Source organism: Peromyscus eremicus, chromosome 5, assembly GCF_949786415.1.
Source record: "Peromyscus eremicus chromosome 5, PerEre_H2_v1, whole genome shotgun sequence".
In the NCBI taxonomy this organism is placed as follows: Eukaryota; Metazoa; Chordata; class Mammalia; order Rodentia; family Cricetidae; genus Peromyscus; species Peromyscus eremicus.
Window position 1 is genome coordinate 1,655,571 of NC_081420.1, and position 26,305 is coordinate 1,681,875.

Genomic DNA, 26,305 nt, shown 5'->3' on the forward strand with positions numbered 1-26,305 from the left:
GGACAAAGAGCTGAACCAGCTTGTCTCATTACCAGAGATTCTGTAGTACTGAATACAGACACCAGAGGGAGAAAAAGATCACTGCTCATGAAACTAAAATGGAGAAGACATTCTTCTTCACTGCATAAAGTGAGCACAACAGGAACTCAGAAGATTGTCCATATCAGTGATACAATAAGAGCAAACTGTATGCTCTCTACAAGAGTCTCACCTTATTGCTTATTTTACTTTTATAATAATTTTAAACTCATTTAATCAGGTTGACTTTCCTTTAAAAATTTGAGTGTATTTATTTATTTGTTTGAGTATAATATATTTTCTACTCATATACTTTAGACCTGCTTAGATAGTGACCCAGAGATTATTCATAACTTATCATTTTAAAGCTTTATTTTGACAAGGTCTCATGTATCTGATGCTGGCCTCAAACTCTCTATGTAGCCAGGATGACAGTGAATTTGTCTCTACTCCCTGGTACTAGGATGTCATGTGCATACCACTGTGCTGGCTAATCTTATGTTAACTTGACACAAGCTACAGTCACCTGAAAGGAGGGAAACTCAATTGAGAAAATTCCTCCATAAGATCAAGCTATAAGGCATTTTTTAAGTTAGTGATTGATGGGAAAGAGCTCAGTCCATTGTGGGTGGTACCACCCCTGGGCTGGTGGTCCTGGATTCTGTAAGAAAACAGGCTGAGCAAGCCAGTAAGCAGTACCCCTCAGTGGCCTCTGCTTCAGCTCCTGCTTCCAGGTTCCTACCCTATTTGAGTTCCTGTCCTGACTTCCTTCTGTGATGAACAGCAATATGGAAATGTAAACCAAATAAACCCTTTCTTCACCAACTTGATTTTTGGTCATGGTGTTTTGTCACAGCAATAGAAACCTTAACTAAGACAACTGCCATACCCAGCTTATGTGGTGCTGGAGATCAAAGCCAGGGCTTGGTGCATCTAGATAAGCACTCTACCTACTACACCACATCCTCAGGCCAGGATCTCATTGTAGATATAGGAACATACAGAGACTGAAAATAAAAGGATGGTTGCCAAAAGACAACAAAAGTAGCCGTGTGTGTGTGTGTGTGTGTGTGTGTGTGTGTGTGTGTGTTAAGAGATAAAGGATATTACAGAAGGATAAAAAGGTCAGTTCACCAGAGATTTTTTTTTTTTTGGTTTTTCGAGACAGGGTTTCTCTGTGTAGCTTTGCGCCTTTCCTGGAATTCACTTTGGAGACCAGGCTGGCCTCGAACTCACAGAGATCCGCCTGGCTCTGCCTCCTGAGTGCTGGGATTAAAGGCGTGCGCCACCACCGCCCGGCTCAGTTCACCAGAGATTTAAGTTATAAACATTTGTATTTAGAACAGAATGCCACAGGTACAAAGCACACATTGATAGACTGGTGGGAAAATAAAAACAAGAAGAATTTTAACACTCCACTTTGAGTAATGGATTGATTTTTCAGAGTGAAGAACAGTAAGTAAATAGGACCTAGGGTGGTGATAAGGGCCAGTTGAGATGTACAGAGTGTACCCCATATAATAATAATAATAATAATAATAGAATGCACACTTTTCTCTTAGAGCCTTCTCCAGGATAGGCCATATTTTGGATCACAAAACATGCCTTAAGAAATTGAAGAATGAAGTCATACCAGCTCTACATTTTTATCACAGTAAAGTGAAACTAGAAATCCATACAAAAGGAAAACTGGAAGTTCACTAACATGTAAATTAGCACACTTTAAAATAGCCGATGATCAAAGAAATCATAAATTTAGAAAAAAAACCTTAAGAGAAATGATGGTGAACACACCACATACCATCACTTAGAGCATTTATCCAAATTGCTCTATTAACATTAAAAACTCTGGAGTCAGATATTGGGGTAAAACATGATAGATCCAAAGAGCGGTGGAGGAATGATCAGCTGAACCTCTTCTCTCTATACTTCACAGATAGAAAAAGCCTTCAAATCTCTCTAAGCTCCTCCCTATCTCTTCCTGTGCCTCTTTATCTGGATCCTCCAAAATCTCCATGGCTAATTCTGGTCAGCCAGTCATTCAACCCTTGATTCAAGGTTAACTTTATTAGCAGTCTTGGAGTATCTCAATGTGAACAAATATCGCATAACAACCAATCTCAGGTTGTGGCAAAAGTACAACAAAGTTAGTAGCGGTAAATTTGTTTAAAAAGAAGAAAAGAGCTCAAGTGGACAGCAGCTAGCCTGAAGTTAGAAAGAGGCAGCAGAAGTCAACAATAGGGAATAATAAAAAAAAAAATAAAAACCAAGAGGTTTATGGGACTTAGATACTGGGGGGCGTGTTTTGCTTTTGTTTTTGTAAAGATGGAGATAAGGAAAGGAGAGAGAAAACTTGAGGAGCAGAGTCCCGAAGTAAGCTGCTCCATCAGTGATGGGCTGTGAGACACTACTGAACAGCTATATGCCAGTGTCTGGGGGACCTAGGACTGGAGACTGTTCTAGAAGTTCACAGCCTAGAGATGAAGTCTTTAAGAAGTAAAAAATGGAGCAGACTTCTAACTAGTGAAGAGGTTAAGTCAGCTCCTCATAACCTTCCAGAAAAGTCCCAGAGATCAGAAGGCTTCACTGGAGAATTCTTTTAAGCATAAAAAGGGTTAACAATCCTTTCAAACTCTGCCAGCGTCCTGGAGAAGGGGGACACTTTCAAATCAATTTATAAGGCTAACCTTCTCTAGACAGCACAGTCAAGCACAGCTATCTAAAAAAAAACAAAAAAACAAAAAACAAACAAACAAACAAAAAACAACAACAAAAAAAAAACAAAAAAAACAAAAAGCAGGATTGGTTGACATCCTTGGCAGATATGGGTGAGCAGTAGGTGTATACAGAGCTTCTTAGCTCCACAGTTACCACGGAAATGCAAACAGAACTGCATAGCACTTTATACAGATAAAGAAAGGTAAAAGGGGGCTGGGTGTAGTGTTGTATACCTTTAATTCCAGCACTCAGGAGACAGAGGCAGGCAGATCTTTGAATTTTGAGGCTAGCCTGGTCTACATAGTGAGCTTTAGGCCAGCCAAGGCTACATAGTGAGACTATGTCTCCAAAAAAAAGTGTAAGGAAAGGAAGCTTTAGTTAGGAGACAGTGCTGTGTTGCTGAGACTGTGGAACATTGGCATTATGCACTGTGAGTGAGCATGCAGGTGGTGTAGCTACTGTAGAAAAAGCCATGGTGGTTCATTAAGAAAGAAAAGTGGATCTGGTATGGTGGTTTGTGCTTGCTGAGAGTGTACTTGGAAGGTGAGAGTCTAAGGATCCAGAGTCCAAGACCAACTGTGGCTATGAGACCTGGTCTTAAAGAGGAGTTACCATGTGACCAATTCCACTTCTGCTTATATATTCAGAAGAATTGAAAACATCTCTAAAAGATAATTTGCAAACCTGGATTAGTTGTGTTTTTCATACTAGCCAAGAGATAGAAGTAACCTGTGCACCTTGTTAGATGAAAGCATGGCATAGCCACAACTGAATTTTAGTTATCCTTAAAAAAAGGAAAGTCCTGTTGAGTGTTATACCATGGTGTACCTGAAGGACACTGCACAGTGAAATGAACCAACCGTCAAAGACAAATACTGCCTTCCATTCACTTGTAATATCTAAACTAGTCAGTCTCTTAGGAAGTAGAAGGGTGTTTGCCATGGTTTGGGAGAAAGAGAGCAGGAGTTTTTGGGTGGTGTAGAACTTCAGTTTTGTAAGATGTGGAAGTTGTGGAGACCTTTTGCTGAGATGATGGTTTCAAAGGTTGACATAACATGGTTTTTGCTATCATCTGAAGACAACTCTTTAAGCATCTTTGTTTTCAGAAAAATACAAGTTATTTCCTCAGTGAGGCATCCATCTGATGGTGCAGAGCAGCCTGCATTGCTGGTAGGTAAATAAATGGACATGAATTTTAGAGAGCAGTTTGTGTTTCTTGAAAGTTTGGGTTCCCTGTTGACCTCTCTGCCAGTGCTGTTTGCTTGGCTTGCCTCTAGTAATTGTATGGGAGATATGGGTTAAGGTGTTGGTTCCAGCTGTCAGGAAAGTGTGCTGTGGACTTCATACAGTTACAGATTTCCTGGGTGTTGGCAGTCCCATGGTATTTGCTGTCCCTGTTGGGAATGGCATTTCTGTTTGCACTTTCTTCGAAACAGTGGATAAGAAAGAAGCATCTATGGAAGCCCCACCCACAGGCCGCTGTGCTGTGATGACCTAGCAGCTTGTCTTAGCTTCAGATATCCACCTGCACCTGAATTTAGCCTCTGGCTAACTGTTACCTTTTATGGTACCTCTTAGTAAGGTTTTGGGGCTGTGGTATTTCCCTTCAAAAGTTCCCATTTACCTGTCAATTCAGGCTTTTCTCACAATGTATGGATCACTGAAAGCCTTCATTTTGCAGTATTGAGTATAATTTTTTTCTCATTTCTAGGAGTTATGAGTACAGCAAAATGATTGCATGGCCATCCTTATTCATTCTCTTTTCTATTTTCATCTCACTTTCTCTGACTAAGAAGGAAGTTAGCATTCTCCTCAATGGTCTTGCAGTGTAGTCACCCAGCTCTCTATATAATTCCTGTGTCAGAACTAATCTTTGGTGTGGTCCATCCAGGTGAGGTAAAGGGACCTATGCTTTTGACATCTTGCTATATTCTGGCTAGAGGAAAGCTGTTGGGCACTCTGGAGCCTTCAGAGCTAGGTATCTGTGGTGGTGTGAATCAGAATGGCCCCCATAGGCTCATATATTTGAAAGCTTAGTCATCGGGGAGTAGCACTACTTGGGAGGGATTGGTGGAGTTCGCATGGCCTTGTTGGAGGAAGTGTGTCACTGAGGGGTAGGCTTTCAAGCCTAAGCCAGGCCCAGGGTCTTCTCTCTTCCTGCCGCCTTTGGATCCAGATGTACACCTCTCAGCTACTTCTTCAATATCATGTCTGCCTGAGTTCTGCCATGCTTCCCACCATGAGGATAATGGACTAAACCTCTGAAACTGTAAGCAAATCCCAGTTAAATGCTTTCTTTTATAAGATTTGCTTTGGTCATGCTGTCTTTTCACAGCAATAGAACAGTGACAGAAGTTAGTACCAGGGAGTGGGGGTTTGCTGTGACAGGCCTGACCATGCTTGTTGACAGAATGTGGACTTTGGGACTGTGAATTAGGAAAGCAGTTGAACTTTTTAAGTGGGATTTAGTGGGCCACTAGTGAGAGCATGAACGAGAGTGGCGCTGAGAGCAATGTAGGTTATGACAACCTGGCTCAAGAGGTTTCATAGGAGAAGAGTATAGGTATGTGACCTAGAGACCATTCTTGTGATATTTTGGAAAATAATGTGGCTGCTTTCTGTCATTGTCCAAAAATTCTGCCTGAGAATAACTAGAAGAGTTTTGGATTAATAGCAATGCCAGAGGAGATTTCAAGACTGCCTGGTATTGACTGTTCCATGTGGTTATTAGTAGTCACTCTTATGCAGCTATAATGAAAAGGAACAAGCCAGTGAACAGCATCCCTCCATGGCCTCTGTATCAGCTTCTGCCTCCAGGTTCTTGCCATGTTTGAGTTCCTGTCCTGACTTCCTTGGATGATGAACAGTGATTTGGAAGTGTCAGCCAAAAAATCCCTTTCCTCTCCAAGTTGCTTTGGTCATGGTGTTTCATATAGCAATAGAAACCCTAAGACAGCCTAATGACATTAATTCCTAATGACAGTCTAAAGACTTTAGGGTGACATACTAAATTCTACTTACATATATTGTTTTGTTGATGAAGTTCTGTAGTGCTGTGTCATCTGTGTTTTTATAGTCAAGATAGGTTTTAGTGATCTAATAGGTGTGCACAGCCTCTTTTCCTATGTACTCACCCTCCCTGCAGTTCCTTCTTGTTCCACACCTCGTTCCCAGATGGCAGTTTCCCCAGCAGCAGCCTCTTCCACAGTGCTCCACTTAGTCTTTTTCCAACTCACCATTATGGGGATTTATGTTCTAAATTAATATTTTTTAGTTAATCTTCTGAGATGTTAAAAAGAGGTATTCATTCCCGGTTGCAAGTGTCCTGAAATCTCAGAATCTTTGAGCTTACATAGAAAGATAAGAGAGGGAAGAGCTGTACTTATGTGATTCTGGATTATAGGTGGAGTTTTTTGTCGGGACTGCAATCAGCTTTGTTCTGCCAGCCACTTCCCAAATAACCACTCAGAGATTTATTAATTATAAGTTGCTCAGAGTTATTACTAACTAGCTCTTACAACTTAAATTAACCCATATTTCTTATCAACCCTCTGCCACGTGGTGGTACCTTTATTAGCATGGCATGTTCATCTCCTGCTCCCTCTGCATCTGGCTGGTGACTCCTCTGACTCTGCCCTCCTTCTCAGTGTCCTTAGTTTGGTTGTCCCGCCTATACTTCCTGCCTGGCTACCTCCAAGCAGCTCCTTTATTAAACCAATCAGAAGGCACCTTGGCAAAGACATATCTTCACAATATACAAAAAGATTATTCTATAACATTTCCCCCTTTTGTCTAATTAAAAAAGGTTTTAACTTTAATAGTAAAACTATATGTAACAAAAGAAGTTATCAAGTAAGAATTATAGTTACAATATCTAGTCAATTTATATTTGGCAAAATTAAAAAAAATATTCTATTATCTATTTTTGTGGTTCTAAAGTTTTATACCTAATTTACTTTTTATCATAACTAAGGAAAACTGTAAGTTTAATTATTTAGTCTTTAACTCCATCAAAGACCCCAGAAGGTGAAATGTTATCTAATTACAGGGACATCTGGCTACCTGGACAGTCACTCTAGGTTCTTCTGTAATGTTGGGGCATCCAACTTTGGCCTACAGGCCTTGTACATCTGACAGACATTTCTGAAAAGCAGGGAATTTTGAAGGACTGTCCTACCTTGTCTTGGCAAAGTTAGATGGTTGTCTTTTTTGTGTCTTGCTGGTCTGGTTTGAACAGTAACTGTCAGCAATTGAGGCAAGGGCAGTTTCTTTACCCACATCGCTAGCTTTTGCCATAAAGAAAAGAAACTCCATATGGAGTTTCTTCAGTGCCCATCATCTTATTTGAAGTAAATGGATGATATCAGGAGCAGACATGTCTCACTGTCATGCAAAGCCTTAGGTTATTAGGTTATTAAATGCCATATTCTGTTGGTCTTTGAAGTGTTTGAAGACCATCTATCTATCTATCTATCTATCTATCTACTATCTATCTATCTAAATATATCTGTGTATGACCTTGAAAACATACTTAACATGAATATAAGTTTGACTATTATAGATGACTTATTAATCTGTATTTCTTAATTATATATTACATTTTAAAATTAGTTGCATAAGCACAATACCCCAAACAAGAGTAGAAACATACATATAGTAAAACTTTTTAAATTTGTATCAATAAACCAAAACCTATATCACTGTAAAGTATTTTGAGATTAATATTTGTTTTTGGATTAAGGTAGATTCAATAATCTACCCTTTTATCCTATCATTTCTTTATCCCCCTTTTTTCTTTTCACAACAAGATCCCTGAATCTAATCTCCCTTGTTTAGCTTTTTTTCTGACCATTACCAATAACAAATTGTAACCCCCCTTAAATGATAGCAAACATCCGTAACCAATATTTTGAGAATTTGGGCATTGTTCTCTAGACTACTTCCTGTTGTCTGGGGGTGCTGGTATCTTTGGGGGAACTTTAAGAAAATTGAGACAATAATGAAGTCCTGGCTGGAGTAGTCTGTGAGGTTGGATCATCTCAGTCAGCAGCCTTGAAGCTGTTTTGGATGCAGAATTTTGAGGAGACTGTTAGAGAGGCATTTTGAAATGCTGGATCACCTGGGGCATCAATTTTCATTGGTGTTTGGTCCCCTTGTTCTGAAAATACATAAACTTTTAAAGGTAACATATATATCTGTATTAGTATAAGTATAAACTGTGTGTTGTCCACAAGTTAGCCAAAGATGATTTTTTTTGTTTTATGTTTGAGCAGGTAAAATATATGTTACATGTTTGTAGTTTTTTGGGTGGTTTTTTTTTTTTTTTTTAGGTTTATTTCTTTATGTCTGTAGTCAGGATTTTCAGGGGGTCTTTCTTGATCAAACATGATCCATATCAATCTGGAATGAATCCAGAGCTTCTCATTTCCTGTGGAAATAAAAGCATAACCTTTTCTCCAATGCAATATACCTTTTGACTTAAATTTTGAAGTCAAGATATTTTTTTAAAATATAGATTGGTATAATCTAGCAGCTTCAATCCAGTGTCTCTTAGCAGCCCAAAAATTTAAAGACAACACAATAACATAGGATCCAGACTCTTGTATATTTCCCATCTTTACATGGCTTTTCTCTTTTTGGTTTTTCGAGACAGGGTTTCTCTGTGTAGTTTTGGTGCCTGTCCTGGATCTCTCTCTGTAGACCAGGTTGGCCTTAAACTCACAGAGATCCGCCTGGCTTTGCCTCCTGAGTGCTGAGATTAAAGGCGTGCTCCACCACCGCCCAGTGGCTTTTTTCTTTTATATTACTTCCTTTTTAAGGACTTTATTATTTATTTATTTTTTAAAAAAGATTTATTTATTATGTATACAGCATGTATCCCTGCAGGCCAGAAGAGGGCACCAGATCTCATTACAGATGGTTGTGAGCCACCATGTGGTTGCTGGGAATTGAACTCAGGACCTCTGGAAGAGCAGTCAGTGCTCTTAACCTCTGAGCCATCTCTCCAGCCCAGGGGACTTTATTATTTTAAAACTATGTATTTCTTTTTTTTTTATGACTGTCTATACCTATTTTCTCTCCCAAGACTATATATATTCATAAATATACATTTAATATATTCAAATATGCACTTTTAGAGTTTTTTTCCCATCTGGATCTGTCTTTACTGAGCATCTGTATTGTTTTTTGATTGCATGAAACAAATCGTAAATTGCTGTCAGCCACTTAAGGTGTAGCCTAGCTTACTGCATGGCAGTAGTGGCTGGTGGCTGGCAGCTGGCTCTTCCCACAGGCAGCTGCTGGGAGACACATCTTGGTACTGCAGCTGGCATGAGACACATGAGTCTAGGAAGCTGTGTTTGACTCAGTTTCTGTGCATTTAGAACTATTTTTAAAGCTTTCTCAGGCTTTATGTGGATTTATGGTCACCATTTGTAGGTGGAGTTTTTCGTCGGGACCATTATCAGTTCTCTTCTGCCAGCTGCTTCCTAAATAACCACTCAGAGACTATTAATTGTAAATGTTTGTCCAATAGTTCAGGCTTATTACTAACTAACTCTTACAACTTAAATTAACACATTTCTATTAATCTATGTGCTGCCCTGTGGCTCCTGGCTTTACCTGTCCTCCAGTGTGTCTTGCTCCCTCTGTGTCTCCTGGTGACTCCTCTGACTCCTCCCTTCTTCCCATTGTTCTTAGTCTGGTTTTCCTGCCTAACCTCATCCTGTCGAGCTATTGGCCAGTCAGCTTCTTCACTAAATCAATCACAGCATAATTTACATAGTGTACAGAAGAATTATTCCACAACACTGGATGTTTTCCTTTAGCTATTTAGCGTAGAGCCCTAGCATCATTTGTTACATAGAGTCCAGTGGATGTTTGTGAACTTGAATCCTGAGCAGTATAAGAAAGAACAGTTGTGCTTGTGTGGTGCTGGAAATTTATATATTTTATAGAGAGCTCTAGTGTCATCTGTTTCATAGAGTCACACGATGTTTGTGAAATTGAATGGGGAGTGTTCATTGGCCATCCAGAGTCAGTGACTGTTATGAAATCCTCTTCTCTAAAAGACCTGCAGGTGTGAATTTTCTTGTTTTCTGAAAGGAGAGAAGGACCAAGTAGGTAGGAAAGACTGCCAGCACTGACCAAGCACTGAACCTCAATGGCTGCAGTTTGTATCTCCTAGCAAGGCTGGAAAAGGTCCATGATCAATTTCCTTAACAATTTTAAAGTCATCGGGTAGTGGTGGCACACACTTTTAAATACCAGTATTCTGGGGATAGAGATAGGAAGATCTCTGAGTTTGAGGCCAGCCTGGTCTACAGAGCGAGTTTTAGGACAGCCAGGGATACACAGAGAAACCTTGTCTCAAAAAACAAACAAACAATTTAAAGACTCCTATAAAATTAGGTAGTACTTATGTTTACCAAAATGCAGATAGGTCAATAGATAGCCTTCTGAAGGTACTCATGGCATTTGTAGATCCAGCCTGAGACTTGCCAGAACCTGGAGATCATGTTCAAGGGAGAGCTAAGCAGTGTTTTCCAGACTGCGTCACACTAAGTGTTGTGCTTGACTCATTGCCAGAGTAGTATTCCAGATTACTTCTGCACAAGAACTGAACTGCAGAGGGCTTGATGCTAAGTACACACCCTTAGAAACATCTTTCCTGTGTGGTTGTCTGTAGCTTCCCAGCTGTCTGCACAAACCATAGTACTATACAGTAAGACAACTGCTTGGAAAGTCTAGAGTGCCATACCTTCTAGCTGTTTGTAGTAAAGACCTGGGTAGAATTTAAACACCTGTCATTGAATTGTTAATGACTACTTATCAGCCTCTCAAAGCCCTGGAGCTTTTCTGACCATCTCAGCATCTGAACTCATGGCATCAATCTATGAAGATTGTGAAACTTGTGAAATGAACTTTAAATAGTCAAGCGATTAAAAAGTCAACAATGAATGGAGTCCCTTAGTGGAAGCAAAGAGAATAGTACAGCTTGCTCATTTGGGATTGTGTTTGGGGCCTTCAGCTGCTTTGACTTTGGAAGTCATACAGTGAAAGGAATAATAACAGGTGTGTTTTCAAGTGGATGCAATTTTATAGATTCAGGTATGAACTAGAAAATTTGTAGACCACTGATCTGTTTCTGATTCCAAGGTTATGATTTGTACAGCTAAAAACTTGGCAGATAACTTTAGATATAAAAGTTAGTGTTATTTTAGTTGTTATTAGTGGTAGCATGGCTGTGATGGCCCTGTCAGGTTTGGCAGCTGTCTTTGAAGTGGTATCATGGCACCCTTTTGCCTCAGGACAGAGATGCTTGGTTGCCATTAAAATTCATACGACAGCACACCTTAAGAATTCCCAGTTTGGGGCTGAGGAAACAGTTTAGTTGGCAAAGTGCTTGCTGTGCAGATAGAAGGACCTGAGTGATCCCCAGGATCCATATAAAAACTGGGCATGGTGGTACATATTTGTGATCCTAGCCCTGGGGAGATGGAGACAGGTGGGTCCCTGAGGCTCAATGGCTGGCCAGCTTAGTCTATTCAGTGAGCCCAGGGCCCAGTGAGAAACCCTATTGACTGTGGAAGGGCATGGGGAGTTGTTTGGGCCCTGGTTAATCAGATATGTCTGCAGATAGCAGTAGAGATAAAGTCCTCGTGTGAGTGCAGGAGACATGGGAATGTCAGTGACCTGGCACACGGTGCTAGAGAAGATCTTTATTGGGCCAGCATGGAGGCCTGTCACTGTCTTTTTCAGCAGGAAGACTTTAGGTGTTCAGTTACATGTGACTTTCTGATCTGGACTGCCACTTCTTAACTTTTTTTCCAATAGGATGGCTCCTGAGCGCATGATGTCCCTATCACAAGTTTGTGTCCCTCTTGTTACTCTGCCTGATTTTGAACCCCTGGTGGAGGCTCTACTCACCTACCATGGACATGAATCTCAGGAAGTCCTCTCACCTGAGTTCTTCGAAGCTGTAAATGAGGCCTTCTTGTCGTGAGTCCATTGACCTTATCACTCAATTTGTTTTTCCTAGTTGCAGAATGTAGTGTGGAAAAATCAGATGACAGTGTACTTAATGTTCTCCCTTTTATTTTTTTATTACATTTACTTATTTACTATTAGCATGTGCAGTGGTTTGAGAACAGCTTACAGGAGTTGGTTTTCTCATTACTCCATCTGGGTACCAGTGATTGCACTCAGGTCATCAGGCGTGGCCGCAAGCACCTTTCTGCTTGTCATCCCTCACCCCAGCCATCTTAGTTCCCTTTAATGCTCTTAAAAGTTACTGAAGATCCCAAAGAGCCTTATATGGGTTGTACTTTCCAATATTTGTCATATATGAAACCATACCCAGAAATGTAGGAAATGCTTATTAAGCTGGGACGGAATACTTGCCCATCACGAGGCATAGGTTTGATCCTCAGTCTTTCAAAGGGAGAGAAAGGAGGGAAGAAGAAGAAGAAGAGAGAATATGACTTTAAAAGAAAATTGCTTCATTTGAAAACAGTAATAAAGGGCTGTAGAGATGGCCTAGTAGATAGGAACACTTGCTGAGCAAGCATGTCTTCAAATCCTTATCAACCACATAAAAGCTGTACATGGTTATACATACCTGTAACCCAAGCATCGGGGTGTGGAACGAAATAGGTGGATCCCTGGGGCTTGTTGGTCAACCACTTTTAAAAGGGAAGATCCAGGTTCAATTAGAGACCCTCTCTCAAGGGAATAAGATGGAGAGTGATAGAACAGGTTATCTATTGTCCTTCTCTGGCCTCTGCACATGTGCATAGAGGTGCATACATCATCGTTATCATAATACATAATAATAATAGATAATAACAATAGTAACAACAAATAGTGATCTTTTATAAGACAGAGATAATCTGTTTGACAGGTAGAACTGTTTTTATTTCTTAAGAGTCTCTTTGCCTGGCATGGAAAGACATGTTCAGTTTGTGGGATATACTGCTTTGGTGGAAATGCCTATCCCCACACAGATGCGTAATTAGAAAGTCAGTGCTATTATAATAGCCATTGGAGATAAGAGTGATAGTTTGCTTTGACCTAAATTTGAAATGGTCATGCTTTTAAAAGTTAGTTGCAGTGTGGGATCTGAGGTTAATGAGATTTTTATACTCTGTTACATTAAAATCTATTGACCTGGCCTGGGGTGGTGGCTCACTTGGCAAAGTACTTGCCATGCAAGCATGAGTGCTTGAGTCCAGATCCCAGCACCTATGTAGGAAAAGCCCATTGTGGTGGTTTGTACCTGTAATCCTAGTGAAAGGCAAGCAGAGGCAGGAGGATCCCTGGGACAGCCTAACCAGATCAGAGGCTCCAGGCCAAGTTAGAGATTTGTCTCAAAAAATAAACTGGAGTATTGGTGTAAATATTAAGGCCACTCCACGTAGTTAAAAGGAGATTTATTTAATGGCGTAACTTACAAATTAAGGGATAGGTAGGTTGCGGGGTCTGGGGAAGGTGTATCACAGTCCAGCGGTGTTCTCTGGAGCTCTGCTAGATCCACCTCCACCATCCAGGGTCCCGGAACGGAGAGCGCCCGCTGATCCAGATCTCAGGTCCCCAGGCGCCTCCCTTGGCCCTGCCTTGTAGGCGTGACAGTTGCCGAAGTCTCAATGGGGGTTGGAACTTCCAGATCAAAGCTGGAATGGCTACCCACTACACTGGAGAGTGATTACAGAAGACATCTAGTGTCTGGCCTCTAGATGTGCACATGCACCATATACATGAATGTACATGCATGCCTGTTTTGTAGTTCAGGTCTTGTACCTCTGTATGGCTTTGTAGCATGATGTGTGGCTCATTTGGAAAACCTCCATCCTTATCTTATGCACATTTTGTCAATGTTGGCATATTCCATTATATGGTGAAAACTTAACAGCTGCTGTTCTCACTGTCATCCATGTTGACATGTCACAAAATGTTGAAAAGCTATCACAAATTTTCCAAGGCTCTAATTTCCCCTTAAAAGCTTAAATTTGGGTTGCCAAGATAACTCACAGGGTGAAAGCGGGGCAGCCTGAGTGGGTATGTGGAATCCATAGTTGGAGGATAGAACTAGCTTCCAAAAAATTGTCTTCTTACTTTCACATAGATGCCATGGCTTGTGTGCACGGTTACTACACATGTACATAGAGGTAATAACAAAGTAATTTATCTTCAAATAAAGAATATGCCCTGGGATCCTCCTGTCTCTGCCTACTTTGCAGTGGGATTACAGGTACATGCCACTACAAAGGGCTTAAAATCAATAAAATAAACAAAAACACTTCATGCCTATCATGGACCACAAATTCTATCCTTTTTTTTCCCCTTAAAGGTGACCTGGTCACTTTGTTAGTTGTTAAGAAAGTATGTGCCATATAATTACATGAATAACCATTATTGGTGGATTGTCATTCTTTCAAGTCACTGTCTATGGAATGAAAGTATCACTTGAAGCGAGAGCTCAGACTTGCACAGGAATGCCTCTCTGCAGACAGAACAGGCTGGTCACGGGGCAGTGTGTCTCAAATGTTCTCCTTTACCATGAAGAATTTCTGAAACTCTTCCTAAGAGTGACAATTAACAAAATCTGTATTTTATATCGCCCCATCAAAAGCTCTTGTTGAATATGTTAGCTTTCCCTGTGAAGGTGCAGGCAGGGGTGAGGGTGTGTGACTGCCTCTAACCACCCAGGGACAGTTTGCCTGCTCTTGCCTGTGCACTGCTGGTGCAGTGGTTCAGGAGAATCCATGGGACTCTAGATGGTTGCTCAGCACTTTAAATGTCTGTGGCCAAGTTTCACAGACAAGGTCTTTAGTGCTTGGCTGATATTGCCAGTAGATGGACCATGGTACAGCAATTTTAGCCAGGTCTGGAGGGTCTCAGCCCAGGGAGACACTAATGAACTGTAGCATCTTTCTATAAATCATTGGATTCATTTTTATTACACTTCTCAATGACCATTGGAAGTCACTGGAGGTCTCTCTGATGCCACAGTGAACTTGCACTGCACTAGCATGTCAGCATGGTGCCACAGAAGACACAGGACAGCAAATGCCAGCTGCTGTAAAGCCCAGAGAAGACAACTTTCCTCAGTCCTGCTCTCATTTGTGTGTACACATGCTCTGGAGTAGATGCCTGTGCCTCCTGAGTCAGTGCTCTGATCTGTCGGCTCATCTCCTGACAAAACAGCTATGGGATGGGAGTGGAAATCTTCTAATCCCCCTTTGAAAGTCAGCCATCCATTCTTAAATTAAAGAAAGTAGACTGTGGGGCGTTTACCCACCACCCCCACAGTTCCCCAGAGTTTTCTTGAGTGCGAGCAGCAGGAAATATTAGATAGAAGGATTTATTGCGGAGAATATCGCGGAGATAAACAGATAGAAAATAAAGGATAGCCTCGAGAGGGCCTGGAACCTATTCCAACGGGCCCTGACTGTCTCTGCCCCAGGGTTTTTATAGAGACGCCAAGGGGTGGAGCAGAAGACCTCCTCCCCTAGCACAGCCAAGTGCAGACCATCTCAGACACCTGCACTCAGGCCCGTGGTCCTAATCATCCTCTATGCAGACCTGCTGAGTAAAGCCACAAGGAACCCGAGAACGGGCTCCCACAGTAGACTATACATTTCATTTTGTATGAAATATGGTAAGTTATAATATAATGAAAATCATACATTAAAATATGTAAATATAAAACATATACTGCATCTTGATAAAACATTTTATATAAAATATATAATTATCCAAAATAATTAATAAAAATTTAGAAAACTTTCAAGAGTGTAATTTTTTAGATTTATTTTTACTTTAAGTGTATGAATAATGTTTTGCCTATATGCATGTATGTGCACAATGCATGTGCCTGTTGGCTCCCCTGGAACTGGGGTTACGGATGGTTGTCAGCCACTATGTGGGTATTGGGAGTCAAACCTGAGTCCTTCGCAAGAGCAACACATGTGCTCTCAACCACTGAGCCATCTCTTCAGATCCCTTCAAAAACACATTATTGAAAAGGAATATTTTCTTGTGTATTTACCTTTTATTATATTTCCTTGTAGGCACAAAGGAAAACATCAGAGTATTTAAAATACTTATTTTTTTTATACTAATAGGCTTACAAGATTTATATCAGATATATTGAGACTGGCAAAAAGCATAGTAGAAGAAAGAGAATAAACTTTAAGTGAACCTCTGAAAATATATAAAAATTCCCTAAATGTTCTTACCTTTAAATTCTTTTTCAAATACAAAAATATACAAACACGTTCTTTTGAGTGTCAGAGAAGTAACATTAGCTATCATGTAGTCACTGTGCAGCCCCTCTGTACATTCCTGAGCGTGAGGACTGGAAGTGCAGCCAGCTGTGAACTACTTGCCCAGCCTGGTTCAGTGGAGGAGGGAAGGGGAGGGTCTAGGAAAGGTGAAAGCCATCAGCATTGTTACAAAATGACCTTGAGCTCACAGTGCCTTGAGTGAGTCTGAAGTGCCCTGCCCACAACAAGGTGCTGTGGGCTCCACACTGAGCTGTTGCTGTGAGTGACTTCTCTGCATTATTTGAACCTGTGTTTCTTTCTTACAGAAATTTCTAGATTCTACTCAGTCTTAGAAAATCAGATTCATTCATGCTAAAAATTCAAAGCGCAGATAATGCAATTTTTTTCTCATTGTACATACTACAGGTACAGTGCTATGAATACAGAAGCGCACACACATATATAATGCCCAAAGAACATTGATGTGATTTTAAAATATTTACTACTATGTTCCTTTAATATGTTAAAAGCACTATGCTTTAAAAAGTATTTTATGCCGGGCGGTGGTGGTGCATGCCTTTAATCCCAGCACTCGGGAGGCAGAGGCAGGCAGATCTCTGTGAGTTCGAGGCCCGCCTGGTCCCCAAAGCGAGTTCCAGGAAAGGCGCAAAGCTACACAGAGAAACCCTGTCTCGAAAAACCAAAAAAAAAAAAAAAGTATTTTATTAGTATATTTCCCTCAATTCTTTATTTAAATGCCTTTAGACAGAAAATGGGAATTGTTAAACATATAAGATTTTTTTTTTTCAAAGACCTTTAGGGCTGGCAAGATGGCTTAGGGGATAAGAGCACTTTCAGCCAAGCCTGGTGACCCAAGTTCAATCTCCAGAACCCACTGAAGGGAAGACAGAATCAACTCCTGCAGATTGTGCTCTAACCTCTCTATGTGTTCTGTGGTCTACCCACGCCTCCACTCAACAAAATACTTAAATAATACATAAATGCAAAAAATCTAAAAGCCATATATAATGCCACCAGTACATCTAAAATTGTTTTTAGTTCCTTATCATTACTTTATATCTAATCAGGACCTAAGTTCTTCTGTTTTGTAAATTTTTTTTTTTAGTTGTTAGAATCAAGAGTTCAAAGCTCTCTATGGTGTTTGGTTCATAAGTTCGTGTACATTTCTTTCAAGCTGTAGGTTGGTTTTGCAAAGTATTTGTTAAAGTAGTAGGTTACCTTGCTCTGCTTTCAGGTTGCAGAACATTTGGCCTCTCTGGTGTAGTGAAGGATGCCAGCCCCCTCCCACCAGGATGTAGCCTGTGCTCAGTTCCTGAATGCAGATGGGCCTGCCTTGCTGCTTTCCATTCTGATCTATTATGTATTCATGCCCTGTTGACATTTTTAGTGGTAGAGTTCAGTTTGTTTATCATAAAATAGGTCTAGTTCTTCTTATTTTTCTTCCTTTGTAGTTTAATGGTGTGTGTGTGTGTGTGTGTGTGTGTGTGTGTGTGTGTGTGTGTGTGTGTTTTGCTTGTTTTGCCTTCCATATAAGCTCTAAAAGTGATTTGGCCTCTGGAACAATACCTCATGTTATCTGGGGAAGACCTCAGCAAGTGTGTGGATTGGCCTAGGGAGAACAGCATCTTTGCATGTTACAGCTTCCTGGCCACCTGTGAGTACACCTGTCTGTCCTGTCTGTCTGTCCAGCTTCACTCTGTGATCCAGAAGCATTTGCTGTGTTGCCCCGTGTGTGCATTTTAGTCTTTTCTTACTCTCTAGCTACTGTCTTTTGTTTTGCAATCTTGGCTGTCATCAGTGGGACATCTTGTTCATCTCAGGTGTCCTGTTGTATCACTGCATTTGGGAAATGAACCTGGTAGAGAATTTACATTTCCCATACATAACTCTTAACATTTATAGATGATACATACTGTGTTTTTTGTGAAAGCTGATAATCCAGAGAAGGCTAAGTTGTTTAATGTTTTCAAAAAAGGTTAAAACAAGAACTTTATATGGTAGCTCACATTTGTAATTCCAGTGCTCAGGAGACTGAGAAAGGAGAATTGCCACAAATCAAAGCCAACCTGGGCTATACCAAGATTCTATCTAGAAAAAAAAATCAACAAACCAAACAAAGTGAAACACCAAATCATAATTTTCATGGTTAAAATCTGAAAAGCCAGGGGCTGGTAAGATGGTCAAGGGCTAAGAGCATACAGACGCTCTTGCAGAGAGCTCAGGGTTAGTTCAGAGCATCCATGCTGGCAGCTCACATTGCCTGTAGCTCCAGCTCCAGGGGATCTGATTGATGTCCTCTTCTGGCCTCTGTGGGCGTCTGCACACACATGACACACCCTCATAGACAGACAACCACATACCTATATAAATAAACATGTAAAGTTGAAGTAATTTCTTTCTATCTTCAATCCTCCTGTCAAAATTTACTCAGTATGTCTGAATTTTTGAGAAATCTGCCATCACTTTTGTTCTTCATGGGTGTTGAGTAATTCTCATCTACAGTGTTGCTGAGTCTTTGAGGTTCTAATGGTTTTCCACTAACTCCCACCTTTCGTACAGCACAGCACAGTGGAAGCTCCATTTCTGATTGTAGGGGTTCACCACCTCTCTGTGTCCAGACCTTTTTTTTTGACAAGAGTTGGATTAAAGCAGACCTTTGGCATCTTTTGTAAACCTCAATAGTAGTTTTCAGAAATTACCAACCAGGAGGCGTGGTGCCCAGAGCACAGGGTGAGGGCCTGCCTGCCCTTGCTCTTATTTCACTTATGATAGAACATTCTCCCTCAGCAACTAATAAAGTTTATTTGGTTTGGAAAGTTATGTCTACTAATCCACAAGGGACAGACTGTCCAGAAATGCTGGGTGGTCCTCAGCATGTCCAATTCCAACAGCTTCAGACCAGCAAGTTAACCTAGCAGCCGCATCAGCTGGAGCCTTTCCATGGACGCTTTCCTGTGGAGAGCCCATCCGCCACATGTCCACAAAGGAGGCTGACTCAGTGAGCCGTGCAGATTGCTGCTCCACACCCTGTTCCCCTCCCAGCTTGAACGGTTCCCTGTATGGGCTGTGTGGCCTCCTAGAAACCACAGCTTTCTTTGACCAACATGGCCTTGCCCTATGTTCAGCTTCTCAACTGCTTACCACAGCACACGGTGGAATTCCTGTGTTTTATAATTGGCTGGGCGTCTTTTGCCTTGGCTTCCAAATACAGTCACGTATTTCCAGAGATAGGCTGTCTGTTTCCTCTAAACAACTCATACTGGTTCCCCTTTGTGGTTTAGATGACCTAGAGGAACCTTTTAATTTCTTAACTTAAATGTCGAACCTAACATTTTATAAAATTCATCCATGGGAGTCTCGTCCCAGCATCTGCAAGCTGCAGACTGCCTAAAATCTTTCAGAGGTGAGTTTCATTAATCTATGGAGTGTTAGTAGTTGAGTGTGTCATGTCCTCTGAACTAAACCCAAATCCAGTGCTTCAAAAACACTGGGAAGCCTGATGACGGCCTGCATAGGTTTCTTTCCCTGTGCTTCAAGCAGATGAAGGAGGAATGTCTGCATGGCTTCAGTGTTATGACAGAGTAAGGAACATATGTATGGTCTCTGTCCAGGTTTGTAAGACTTTTGTGATTTCCTGAGTAATAGGGGTAAGGGAGCCATCTTTTGGTACAATAAGCCTTTTCCAACCATATGTGAGTTTAGGCAAAGGGGTCAGTCTGCTGGGCCCCCAGAGAACTTCAGGATTAGGGCTAGCAGCAGAGCAACCAGCCTTATTGACCACCAGAACTGGGCATAATTACCAGTGCTGGTGATACACCAGCTCAGCCACAGGGCTTGAAAAGCATCCAGGTGAACACAAAGACGTTGCAAGGCTGGTGTACCCAGAGAGGGCATAGGAAGCCCAAGACCATCCCCCATGTGTCTTGTCTCTTCTGTCTGACCATTCCTTGTTGTTTCTTTTATAATGAATTACTGATTATTTTAAGTAGAGCATTGTTGTAAATTCTGAGCTGCTTTACCAAATTGTCATACTCAAAGAGGGGATCATGGGAAGCTGTTTTTAACCAGAAGACTCGTAGTTTGTGGATGAGTTGCTTACTGATGGCTGCAGTACCCATGGGTAGTTGGCATCAGAGTCAGATTGAAGCAGTGGACATCAGTGTGGTATCCAGAGAGATGGAGAGGAGATTGGCATGCAAGAAAACATCTATGCAGTTGATGAGAGAAGTGTGTAAATACAATTAGCTCCTGGCAGCATGGGTGACTAACACCAGCTGACCACATAAGGTGACTGTGTGATATGTGGCAACTGTATGACTATTAAGTTAGAAAACAACACTTTTGAGAGTCAGAGGCATTCCTGTTTAGTTATGAGCTTTGTCACACACAAGCTGGGGTATATCTTTACTCCAAGATGGAGGAGGCTCAGGCACTAGTGACATGCTGAGCAGTTCCCCACCCAGGCAGTGCCCTCCCCCAAGTTAAAAGCTGGGAGTACTCCCTGACATGCCTGTAACCCCAGCAGTGTGTGTGTCGGCAGAGGAGTGGAGTGGAGAAAGGAGAATTGCTGTGCTAGCTGGCTGCCAGCCTCGCCAAAAGAAAGAAAAAACAAAAACAACCATACACTGTAGGTTCAGGAATAGACCCTGCCTCAATTCTTTGAAGTAAGGCAGAGAGTGATAGAGGAAGAGATCTGATGTCATCTTCTGGCCTCTGCATACATGAATTCATGGAAATACACACATGTACATATACCACACTGTCAAACATACTTACACTACATACAAAAGACAGAAAACTGAAATAAAGCTACATGAAATGGTTTGGCTGTAGCATAAGGTTCATTGTGCACCAATGGGGTCACCTCCCATCAAGACATATATTCACATTTATTGAGTATTCACAGTGTGGTCTGTGATGCGTATTACGTGTGTGTTGCTACATTGGATCCTTCTAGCTACTTTTGTTTTACAGATAAGTAAACTGAGACTATGAAGGGACAGATAACTTCCTTAGGGCTCTGGACTTAGTCCAGGTCTCAGCCTACTTCAGATGTTTAAAACATAGCATGCTTTTTAACTTTATGTCCGTATCTCCTGGACATTGAAGGGGATTTTATTCAACTCGTTTTTCTCTTTTCCCTTTCTTTGATTTGTATTTGTTTATACTTTTGGAAGAAGTCCTCATTTTCTAAGCATTCCACTAAGTTCTTAGGTGGGTGATAAATACTGACTGCTGCCAAGACCATGGTGAGAAGCCTCACATACCTGATTAGTAATTGCCATTTGAACATTACTCTCTCTTTTTTTTTTTTCCTTTTTAGGAATCTATTTCTGTTTAACCTACTGTTTCTATCTTGCTCAAAGGAAAAAGATCATTCTGCCCACGTGCTCTGTGGTCAGCCTCTGGTTTCGGCATCTCCCCAGTCTTGAAAAATCAACGCTGCATCTTTTTGAAAAGCTGTTCTCCAGCAAGAGAAATTGCCTGAGAGAGATGGAGTGCTGTATAAAAGAGTCATTGCTGGTACGTGCTGGGCTTTGGTGACAAGAAAAATCCTTAAGGGAACTGGTGAGAAGAATGTCTTTCGTTAAAGAGTGACAGAAGTAACAAGTATAACCAGAGCAGGGCCTTTAGACTTACCATCTCTGTTTTGATGGAGCATCTAATGCTTCCTCTGATTAGAAGTGTCCTAATTTACATCTGTATGTATTGGCTCCACCCACCTCCTGATGCTGTTCTGTATTTGCACTGTTCCACCACATTGCCCCATTTCACAGGAGAAAACAGACAGGCCATGTCCTTACCTATGGCATGTGTAGAATGTAGTTCCCAGGGGTGTGAACAGGCCAGAGATGCAGAATAGGCTTTTAAAAATTACTGTTTTTCATTTTAACATGAGGAACATGTGCTTAAAACAGAGGATCTTATAAGGAAGAGAAAAAAACAGTTAATACAAACTTAGAAAGTGAACTTCCAGCTCTTCACGAGGAGAAAGTAGAGTATTCAAGAGAAACAAACGAGCTCAGAAAATGCTTAAAGCAGCAAAACCAGTTGGACTTGTGTAAGTTTTCTTGTGGGTGGAGCTCCTGCATGCAGAAGCTCCCACTTACTCAAGAGCCCTAAGGTCTTGGGATCAGCGGCCACACTTCCAAGCAGTGGTCAGGGCCTGGCCAGTCAGAATGTCTGCCTTTAGTGGGGTTAGTGAGGTTCTGTAAGAACCAGTGTCCCCAGGGGAAAAAAACCCCAAACTACACATCACACAATATCTGGTGACAGTTTCACCCTAAGAATCACGTTTTCCCTAATGAGGGCAGGACCTCTTCTTTAATCCAGTGACAGGTTGGGACGAAAATATCTTTCAAATGAACTGCTTTCTGGTAAGATACACAAAAGAAGAATAAGCAAAAGGTATATGAGTGTTAGTGTGTGTGTCTGTGTAAGGCAAACTAAACTGAGCACCGTGGTTCACTGACTTGTTCCAACTACTCAGAAGACACAAATGGGGGGTCAGTTGAGTCTAGTTTAAAACCAGTTTGGTTGGGTGAGCAAAGGTGCTTGTTGTCAAGTTTGGCAACATGAGTTCTATACCCAGGACCCACAAGGCGGAAGGAGAGAACCAACTGCCACAAGTTGTCCTTTGACCTCCCCACACATGCTCTGACATGCACCCCCCCCATGAATAAAATATAATTAAAAAACAGCCTGGGTAACATAGCAAGACCACATTAAAAAATATGAAAAAGATTTACTGTGTACAGAGTGCTAATAAACCAGCCAGTGTCCACAGAAGAAACTGCCCACCTCTGCTCCAGGAGACCAGTTCCTTCAAGCAAAGGCCCAGATTTTGGTGAAGTCCTCAGTGACTTTAAAGGGCTGTTCACTCAGGCAAGCCTCCAGCCGCCAGTGCCTGTTCAGTGTGCCTGTTTGCAGGGCAGAGCCGTGGTGACTTGTGTTTCAAATGCGGTCTGCAGGCACCACCAGTGTTTCCTCTTCTAGAAGGTGTTTCATCTCGGTTTCCTAGCGTCAGGTTTTGGAGTGAAAGGTCCAGGACACCGACTGTCTCATCTGCATATCCACACACAGTTGTCACACAGCATGATTACAGAGAGGAGTTTGTGCTGTCAGAGCAGTCATGTGAGTCCTATTAAAAGTTGAAGTCCAGGCGGTGGTGGCGCATGACTTTAATCCCAGCACTTGGGAGGCAGAGCCAGGCGGGTCTCTGTGAGTTCAAGGCCAGCGTGGGCTACAGAGTGAGTTCCAGGACAGGCACAAAGCTACACAGAGAAATCCTGTCTTGAAAAAAAAAAAAAAAAAAAAAAAAAAGTTGAACTTGAGCTGGGCATGGTGACGCATGGCTTTAATCCCAGCACTTGGGAGGCAGAGGCAGCGGCAGCTGAATCTCTGTGAGTTCGAGGCCAGCCTGGTCTACAAAGGGAGTTCCAGGACAACCAGGGCTGTTACACAGAGAAATCCTGTCTTGAAAAACAAACAACAAACAAAAAAAGTAGAACTTACTATGTTTCCAGGAATCATAATGTGGCTGAAGAGCAGGGCAGTGCAGGTGCAGTGGCACCACCTTACAGGAACCTCAGGAGTCTCCTCTGTGTTCTCAATGGCTCTTGTGGCCTGGAGTATCTGATGGAGGCAGTGAGTTCCCACAGCAGTGCAGGATAGTGACAGCTCAACTCAATGGCCAGGAAACTGGAAGAGCGTGTATCTGCCTTGGTCATGGCCTAGACTGAGGAAGGTGCTGAGACTGCCTGGCTGTCCTGCATTGTTGAAATCTCTGTTCAGATTGGAGACTGTAAGGTGTAGCTTGAGTTTTCCTGCCTCGCCCACAGTCAGGACAAATCTCTCTCACCTGCTAGTCCCACAGCCTCTCAGACCCGACCAAGTAAACACAGAGACTTATATTGCTTTCAAACTGTATGGCCGTGGCAGGTGTCTTGCTAACTGTTCTTATAGCTTAAATTAATCCATTTCTATAAATCTATACCTTGCCACGTGGCTTGTGGCTTACCGGCATCTTCACATTCTGTTTGTCATCGTGGCGGCTGGCAGTGTCTCTCTGACTCAGCCTTCCACTTCCCAGCTTTATTCTCCTCCTTGCCCCGCCTATACTTCCTGCCTAGCCAACGGCCAATCAGTGTTTTATTGATTGACTAATTAGCAACACATTTGCCATACAGAACATCCCACAGCAGTAAGGAATCAGTCATAGGGCAGCAGTTGCTCGAATTCTTGCTCTTTTACATGTATGTACATATGTATGTACATTTGCATACATGATTGCTACTTCTTACCACTTTGAAAAGTTATATAGAATCTTAAGGCTAGAAATAAGAGTGCAGCTTCCTTAAAGATCTTGTAGATCATTCTAGAAGCCCTCTGACAGCCCCTTCCAGATTAAGGTAGTAAGTTAGTTTGTCTAGTAAATGTCTTTATTTCTAAATTAAATGTGCACATTGAGACTTATTTATCTCTGGTCTGCCTTGCTTTCAGTGCAAAACGATGACACTGGGTTATTGCTTTCAGACTGCTTATAACCATCCTTTACATCATCCCTCAGTGGAAAGCTTCCCAGTCCCATGGACTGTCTGTGACTGTTGATGTTATGAGTTCTTCTCTCAACCTTGTCTGTTACCTAGAGCCTTCAGCCTAAGCCATCCTTATGTGAACACAGGAAAGTGCTCCTCCCATAGACATTGTATTGAGGGAACCTCAGACTGGTTGGCAATAACCTTCCTCATCAAGGAGCTTAGAAGCAGTTTATCAGGATCATGTGTGGGGAGCTTCAGAGCTTTTATTATGGTTGAGGGATTTGAGGGGGTGTTATTTGGTTTAATTTATTGTGGCATTACCAGGATGTGACCTCTCTATGCCTTGTGGTTCATGGAGGTAATTACAATGTAGACAACAAGCTGGAAGCCGCTGATTGGCTTAGGCAGTTCTTCTCCACCATATTGAGCACCATATTGAGCCCACAGAGCAGAGCTCAGCAGGATAGAATAAGCCCGTGACCTGGCTGAATGATTACAGGGGTAACTTGAAGAACCTGCTTCCTAATTACATCATCTGATTCATTTATCGTAGTGCAGCATCTTCGAGCATTGACAGGGCCATTCGCAGTATCAGATCTGTAAGACTCAGCTCGACTGTGGCATTTTGCTGCCCAAGAAACCTGATGCCAATTGCATTAGCGCTGGATTCTGACAGTAATTAAAGTGTGATGGTCTACATAACTTATGTTTTGTGTGGAACACTGTTAATTATATTCCCATCTCTTGGGACTATCCAAAATGATTCCTGGAAATTCTATAGTTACCCAGATATAGCAAAAACAAAAGATAAAAGTGCTATGCAAAGTATAATGACCTCCCTGAATGTCCTTTGGCCTTTCAGAGACTTCAGAGGCCTGGAAGTTTCTGGTAAGACAATGAATAATAAGAGACTAGTCCGATGTTGCCTTAATTCTGCATGAGATGTGTGTGTATGCACATGTGTGTGACTTGTGAAATAAAAATACATTCTCAAACCTCTTTATGTGTGAGGTTCAACCTTTGGCTTCTCAGCTGGATTGTCCCAGATCATGGCTGCCTGCCATAGTTGCTGGCCCCAGATAGATCAGAGTATTAACCCCAGTTTGTCATTTACTGTGCAGACTAAAAGTTTCAAAAACAGATGGTCTTGTGTTTCCTTTGACAGAGCAGTCACCAGGAGACCTTAATCCATAGCCTCAGACCTGACCTTAAAAACTGACGTCAAGAGAAGTAGTGAAAGCCACTTGCTAATTATGCAGCCCTTTGGCACTATGCTCTTTGCCCAGGCTGGCCTTGTATCAAGGAGGCTGTTTTACTGTTAGAGTTCTGTGTGCGGAGCCCAGAAAGCTATTGTTTAGGTCCCCAATTTGAATGAAAAGGGCTGGCTGGATGGCAGGGTGGCCTGTGTTTGGCTGCTACACTGTGCTACGTGCCAGAGCCAGGGGCACCGTGGTTCCCATGCCCTCCTGTGCACTCCTTCGTGGGCTGACCCGCCTGCTGGAAGCCACCACTTTGGGACCTAGGAGAGCTGCCCCAAAGAGGGGGTGCATGGGAGGTGGGAGGCAGGAGGTAGGGTAGGGCTTTTGTTTTACTCTGATCTTAAGTCAGAGACTATCCCTCATTAATTATCTTGCTTGGAAGAATTGGTAGCTCAATAAAAAGTACCTTTGTGTATTTGAGCTCCAGACATCTCAGTGTATTCCTCCTGTTGGCTAGGAAGTGTCTTTGTTCTCATTCTTCAGA

General features: G+C 41.9%; 1 protein-coding gene across 1 annotated transcript in view; it reads left to right on the forward strand.

Moving 5' to 3' along the window:
- Nucleotides 1-26,305, forward strand: part of Fancc (FA complementation group C) — a 160,993-nt gene that overhangs the window by 108,587 nt on the left and 26,101 nt on the right. The window contains exons 8-9 of the mRNA XM_059262758.1: nucleotides 11,572-11,736; nucleotides 21,389-21,545. Coding sequence (XP_059118741.1) covers nucleotides 11,572-11,736; nucleotides 21,389-21,545 — 322 coding nt within the window. The remainder of the gene's footprint in view (nucleotides 1-11,571; nucleotides 11,737-21,388; nucleotides 21,546-26,305) is intronic.